This window comes from Pinus tabuliformis, chromosome 4_2 (genome assembly GCF_031772625.1).
Source record: "Pinus tabuliformis cultivar Carrire ecotype Pingquan chromosome 4_2, CPIR1, whole genome shotgun sequence".
Lineage (NCBI taxonomy): Eukaryota > Viridiplantae > Streptophyta > Pinopsida > Pinales > Pinaceae > Pinus > Pinus tabuliformis.
Genome location: NC_142304.1, coordinates 326,506,703 through 326,514,274, shown reverse-complemented (window position 1 = coordinate 326,514,274; position 7,572 = coordinate 326,506,703). Strand labels below are relative to the sequence as shown.

The 7,572-nt window shown below is 42.0% G+C and overlaps 1 protein-coding gene across 1 annotated transcript; it reads left to right on the top strand.

Annotated features, from left to right (window-relative positions):
- Positions 1-3,277: 3,277 nt before the first annotated feature.
- Positions 3,278-4,174, top strand: LOC149169273 (uncharacterized). The gene has a single exon (XM_089425140.1). The coding sequence runs from the start codon at positions 3,278-3,280 to the stop codon at positions 4,172-4,174; it is 897 nt and encodes a 298-aa protein (XP_089281266.1).
- The last annotated feature ends 3,398 nt before the right edge of the window (positions 4,175-7,572 follow it).

The window sequence follows — 7,572 nt, the reverse complement described above, 5'->3', positions numbered from 1 at the left end:
TCCTGCAAATAGGTCATCCACATAGCTATTACGGGAATTTCTGATTCAGTCCAAAATTGCACTTGAAACTCAATTTTCATAAAAACTTCTCGAAATTGAAAAATTAAAATTAAACACCTGAATATGCATAAAATACATCAAAATGAGATGGATGTGATGGAAAATGGATGGAAAATATAAGGATTAAGTAGGTTTCCCTAAGCAAAAATAGACCAAAACTGAGGCCCAACACCATCCATCTTAGCTTCTACGCCTTTCTTTAAACAATCCATCTTAGCTTCTACACCTTTCTTTAAACCATCCATCTTAGCTTCCACATCTTTCCTTAAACCATCCATCTTAGATTCTGTTGCTTTTTGTGCAAGTGACACTTGTTGCACTTGGTCTCATAATTTTGATATATCATGTTGCATTTCTTCCTCTTCTTCATAAGTCATGCTAGAGCTTTCAGGTTGCCTACTAGGTGCTTGCATTTTCTTTCCTTGGGGCATCAATTACCGATTCAAATTAATTTTTCAAACCAAGCTTATGAAAAAATTTTAAAAAAAGTACACACCTTTTTTCACTTTGTAGAAGCTTGATATTGAATCTGATGTATCTCTGCAATTTTGGATCATCCAGTTCTAAAGTTGCGACCTGTAGTAGCCCTCTGTGTCCTCTTTCTAATGCCACTAGTCTGATCCAAGTTGGATTCTCCAAGGAAGAGTTATGCACAATCTCCCAAGATGGCCTGATTATAGACTAGTTCAGTAGAGCGAACTTGTACAACATGCCACGAGTCACTGTTTCGACCTTTGGATTGAAAACTATATACAAGAAACTATAGTCCGTCCTCTTTTTGTACCTTCTTACTAAATTTCAATCCGATTCTCATAGAGAAAGTTATGACGATTTTCCTCAGGTCACCTGTTTGGAATGTAATTCAGGAGTCTGCAAAGATACCAACTTCCTCAGATCATATCTCCGAAAATATAGTGCAAAAAGCTCTGAAATTTGGACCTGAGATTCAGCAGGATTTCTTCTCAAATGGGTTTTGTTTTCAGCTTCTGAAACATTGCAGAAAAAAAATTTATAGTGAAAATGTCACGATGACCTGTTTGGAGTAGCGAAACCCTAGAATCCAAAGCTCCGGTACCAAATGTTATGAAACCAGCTCACAAAAAGATAGAAAAGAGAGATCCATTCCTTAGAATTCAGCCTCTTCAAGGGGGAAACCTCCTTTACATTACATAAATGAGAAATTCTTGGATGATTCAAATGACGAAACCTCCTTTCTATATATAGGAGTCTAAGGAGTCACAATATAACCCAACCGACCTAACAATAATAATATAAAGCCACAAAAATAAAAATAGAGGGATTCTATGATTTTATTGCTCTCTAAGGCTTTGCGCGCGCGTTCTGCAACTGAACGTTGAGGCCTGATCATACCGTGTCCTGCAAACTGCGATCCTGTCCGCTCTCGGCCTTTCCGAACCCTGCGGTCCCCTGCATGCAGTGGTTGGGTCGCTGCATGGACCAATCTGCCGGATCTTGACCCTCTCGCTCCTGGGGTTTGAATCCATGGAGGGTTTGGGCTCTCCTCAGGTAGTTCCCCCACCTCCCCCACCGAGATCGCCAGTTGAGGCCTTCTCCCATCTCCTGGCTGGTTTCCCAAAGAAGAAAACAGCAAAAGCAGCGAAGTTTGTTAAAAAAATAGATGATATTCTGGTGATCTCTCTTCCTCCAGAACCCTCGATCCAAGTTACTCTGTCGTTAGCTGAACGGGCTCTCATCAACCAGTTCACAGGTCTATGGCCATCTCCAAAATCCACCGAGAGCTGGGTCAATAGAAACTGGGCGCTGCTAATCAAAGAAAATGTCACCTCATATTTCCTGGGGAGAGGATTCTTCCTCTTCGAATTCACATCAAAGGAAGACAAGGGCCTGATCTTCCAAAACGGCCCCTACTTCATGGGCCCTCAGGGTTTGTATCTGAAAAACTGGACCCTGGACTTTGATCCGACAGTTGATGTACCCAAAGCAGTCCCGGTATGGGCCAGACTACCAAATCTTCCAGTGCACTGTTGGAATTGGGACTCACTGAGACATATTGGAAATGCCTTGGGGAAGTTCATAGACTGAGAAAATAACAAAGATCAATATGATTGTGCCAGGATCTACATAGAGGTTGATCTGGAGGTGGGATTACCAGAGGCCATCACAATAAAGGTCGGAAGTTGGTCGCATCTATAGAAACTGGATTATGAACAATTTCCCTTCAAATGTCAGAAATGTCATGTTTATGAACATTTCGCTAGAGATTGCCCAACCAACAATGATCCTGTGCAAGGGAAGGAGGACGGATGGAACCAAGTCAAGAGATCCAAATCTCACCCTAAGAATCAGAAACCGGGAGACCCTAACGGCAAAGGACCTCACCAGACCACTGCTCACCAGATCCCGACCAAAACTGCGCCTGAAAACAAGTTTGACCCTCTGAGCTCGTAAATAGAGGGCACCCAGGAGATCAAGCTACAAAAGGAGACAGAAATGACTCAGGAGACCGAGACCCATAAAACAACTCCTTCAAGAAAAGGTACCCCCTCAGCCTCCCCCAAAGGAGCCATCACTAAAGATCCCAAAGATAAGGTTATAGAAGAGGAGGAAGAAGAACAAGAATCTGAAGAATCAGAAGAGGAAGGGGAAATAGGAGAGCCCCAAACCTCAGCAAGAAGATCTACAAGAGGCCGGAAAACGGATAGAGAAAAAAGGGAGCAGGAGACCTACAAAGAAAAACTTCAGGGCAGCCAACCAACCTTGGAAAAACTGCTAGCTCCAAAGTCAAAGATGCTGAAAAGCCAGATCCAAGGCTCCAAGGGAGCCCACCAGAAACACAAATAATGAAGATCATCTCCTGGAACTGTAGAGGTATGGGGAGTAAAGATAAGGAAGAAGCTATCAGAAACTTAATCAGAACAGAGACCCCAGACATACTTCTCGTCCAGGAGACAAAGCTGGAAGACATAGTCTTCCTCCAAACAAGTAAGAAACTCTGGTACAAAAGTGAAGCAAGAGAAATCTCTGCCCGGGGAGCCTCGGGAGGAATCGGCACTTTATGGAACATGAGCAAATTTGTAGTCCTATTTGAGGCTAGAAATACCCACTGGTTGCTGCTGAAAATGTAGAACCTAGACACCAAGGAAATTTTTTGTCTTTTTAATGTTTACTCTCCAGTCATTGTTGGGGAAAAAAGAATTGTTGGGACTCCATAAGACAACAAGCAGATTTGACAAACATGGAGAATATTATTATAGCCGGGGACCTCAATCTCATTCTCCATTCATCCGGAAAAAGGGGAGGCATCATAGTAAGTGATCCAGCAAGGGAATGGGTGGAGGACATTTTGCAAGACTGGGACATGCTGGATATCAAACCCTCTTCCGGTAAGTACTCTTGGTACAATAAAAGATTAGGCCCTGGCCATATTGCTGCCAGGCTAGATAGATTATTTATTCAAAGCTCCCTTTTGCTGCTAGGCTTAGAACCAAGAATGCATATTCTTCCTAATAGCATTTTAGACCATAAGCCCATTAAACTAGAGCTTCTAGCTCATCTTTATTTGGGACCTATCCCATTTCGTTTTAGCCCGCTCTGGATTAATGAGCCAAACATCATGCAAATTGTCAAGGATTGCTGGAATCAGTTGGTCAAAGGCTCACCTTTCTATATATGGGAAGAAAAGCTCAGAAGGGTAAAAGGAGCTCTTAAAAGATGGGCTAAAACTCTATCTAATCCGGCTACAGACAGAAAATCCTTGAAAGCCTCGCTTGACTCCCATCAAAAGAGCATGGAGAAGGACACAATTACTAAGGAGGTGCTAGATCAGGAATCTCATCTGCAGCAGTGCTACCACAAGGCTTGCTTAGCTGAAGAAGCATATTGGAGATTAAAATCTAGCAATCTCTGGCTCAAAGCAGGGGATAGGAACACTGCCTACTTTCACAAACAATCCCAGGCAAGGAAATTTTTTAACACCATCTCGAAGATCAAAGAGGATAATGACATTCATAAGGATTTTGAGTATATAAAGAAAGCAGCCTTTTTACACTTTCAAAGCTTGTATAGTGAGGACAAGGATCCGAATCAATACTCAGATCTGCTAGATGTTATACCTTTTGTAATATCTCAGTGAACAAAGGAAACTCTTGAGGCCAAAATCACTAAAGAGGAAGTGGAGAAAGCCCTCTTTGATATGGACCAGGATAAGACCCCTAGCCCGGATGGCTTCTCCGCCAGATTTCTCCAAGTTTGCTGGCTGATTATAGAAAAGGATCTGCTCAAAATGGTGCAAAAATCTCAGAACACTCAAAAAATAGGAGGCAACACAAACATTTCCTTCTTAGCCATTATCCCCAAGGAGAAAGGTGCCAACATCTTCAACAGATTTCATTTGATCTCCCTATGTAATACTGGATACAAATTAATCACCAAAATAATTGCAAACAGATTGAAGCCCATCCTTCCCAAAATAATCCCTAAGAACCAAGGAGGCTTCATACAAGGAAGGCAGATTGTGGACAACTTCATTCTCGTCTAAGAGGCAATTCACTCAAGTCTTCTCCGAAAAGACCAAGGTATGGCAATTAAACTTGATTTAGCCAATGCATTTGATCGAGTAAATCATAGTTTTCTTTTAAATGTTATGAGCAAGTTTGGATTTGGAGAAAATTTCATTAAATGGATCTGGGCATGCATCTCGGAGCCATGGATCGCTCCTCTAGTGAATGGAAGAGCCACTTACGTTTTCAAAGCTTTGAGAGGACTTAGACAGGGGTGTCCTCTGTCCCCTCTGCTGTTTGTCATCCAAGCTTCTGTCCTCAGCTTCCTGTTAAACAAAAAGTTGCAATATCAAGACATCAATGGATTATGCATTGCAAGAGGAGTAAAAAACATAAATCATGCCTTGTTTGCGGACGACACACTGTTACTGGGACCTACCACATTCTCTTCTACATCAAAATTCAAAGTGGTTTTGGATGACTTTAGTAAGGCCACAGGTAGTGCTGTAAATAAGAGAAAATGCCACATATACAGCTGGAACATTACCCCAAGGGTGTTATCTGATTTTTCCAAATGCCTGGGCTTTGCTGCCTCTTCCTCCTGGTCTTCTTTTAAATACCCGGGATTACCTGTTCACCATAAGAAGCCTACAAGCAAATACTGGCTCCCACAGTTGGAAAATTTCAAGTCAAAAATACAAGCCTGGCGCTACTCTTGCCTAAATACTGTTGGAAAATCAGTTTTAATTAAATCAGTGCTTCACAGTCTCCCTTTATTCCAATTCACTGGACTCCTTGCTCTGGCAAACATCATAAAAAAATGGAAGAATATATTCGGAGGTTCTTCTGGAAGGGAAGAAAACAAAACGAAAAAAAATTCCTCTTATCAGCTGGGAAATCTTACCAAGCCTGTGTGGGAGGGTGGCTTAAAGTTTAAAAATCTTTCCCAACAGAATGTGGCAATGGTAGCAAAGATCATATGGAAAATCATTGCACCCAATCCGGGCTAGGCTCATGTCGCTCTCTGGAAAAAATATTTCAGGGGATCCCACACCAGATGTTTGGATAATGTCATTCAAAGGCCTAACTCGACATTCTTGAAGCTGCATGCTAAGGCTGCCCCTTTGATAACAACGCACTCATTCTGGATTCCAGGTAATGGTAAAAAGGTCAGCATTTGGATTGATAGAATCATGAATAAAGATTGGTTGAAAGCAGAGCCTCCATCAACACGTTGTGTAGCTGGATGGACAGAGAGGGGCTGCGCACGTTGTGGGATATCTCACTTTGGAACAACGCTACCTGGGCAGGTTGGAAATGTATTGATGTGCCAGAGCAACTGTCAAATGAATGGGCCACGTTACTGGATTGTTTGCATATAATGGTGCCCACTCATAGGAGGAAAAGAGATCAGAAAGGATGGGGAACGAGCGTCAGAGGCTACACAGTTTCCCTGGGGTATAACACACTGAATGAGCGACCATATGTTCCCCCCAATCCAGCCCCATGGCGAGGTGTATGGAGCACTCCTTCACTACCCAAAATCGATTTCTTTGCCTGGTAGCTCTGTCACACCAAAATATTAACCTATGGCATTCTACAGAAGAAAGGTTTCTATGGTCCCTCCATCTACTCATTGTGCAGTGAGAACACAGAGTCAGTAGCTCACTTGTTTCTTGAGTGTAACTTCTCCAAACAGGTATGGACTTCACTTATTCAAAATCCGAACCCAAATTTAAAGCTCCGTGGCACCATGGCGGATCTCCTTTCAAACTGGGCAACCAGCTACCCAGGCCCAGCTCCCAAAAATCAGACCATCAAAACAGCGTGGGCAGTCCTCCCTAAGATCATAAGCTGGAAAATATGGCTTGAACGCAACAGAAGAATCTTTAGGAATACAAAGCAGAACCACGAGATCTTGGAAAACAAAATCAAATGCCAAATCAAGGAGTGCTTGGCTAATATAAAAGATGATTCCAACCTGAGTCAACAGGACATCATTTGGGGATCAATTCTAGGCCTTCAATTCCAGCCAGCAGTCAGAAACACCCCTATCACTAAAGACTGGAAGATAAGGAAGTTTGAAAGTGATTTTCAAGGCTTGATCAAAACGCAAGCAAGACATTCCTTCTTTCTTGACGGGGCAGCAAAGGGTAACCTGGGCAAAGCTGGAGCAGGAGGTGTTGTTTTAAATCCAATAGGAGAAAAATTCCATTCCTATGCCTGGGGTCTCGGATATTCTTCCAGCATTCAAGTGGAGGCCTTAGCCCTCCTTCAAGGTCTCAAGAGCCTCAAAGAATTAAACATAAAAGAAGCCAACATTATAGGAGATTCCCAGATCATCATAAACGCAATGGCTACCAAATCCCCAGCTCTGGATCTTAATCTAGCAAGACTGATAACCAGAATCAAAGGCTTGGAAAGCTATTTTCAGGATTTGAGATATTATCATGTGCTGAGAACCCATAATAAAGAGGCGGACATAGAAGCCAACAAACTACCCTCCTCTCTGCCGGAACCAAGATGAAAGACGGAACATAAACATGGGAACCTATCCCATAATCCGATCGCTACCATGTTCTACTGTTGGATACTAAAAAAATTTGTCTGCATCTTCAAGTGGGGGAAAATCACTGAAATTGATTCCATGGACTCTTTAACAAGAAAGAATTATGCAAGCTCCAGCTGCATACTTAGTCACTACATTAAGCGGAAACAGGGCAAAGAGATCTCCATTGTAATAAGTTTTGAGGCATTCAAGCCAAGTTGAATACAAACAATCCATAACTGTTTCTGTAAAAAAAAAAAAAAAAAAACAATAGAGGGATTCTATGGGGCACAGTAATAACAATATGGGGGTAATAGGGGCACAACAATATTAATAAGGGATATAAATACAATAGTAATGGGGTAATCACTAGTATTATAGGGACCCAACACTAGCCACCATTATTCAAGGGTTAAATAAATGCATTTTCTTTGTATATCATCTTTGGACTTGCTTTTAAAACATCGCTTGTAATTATTTTAC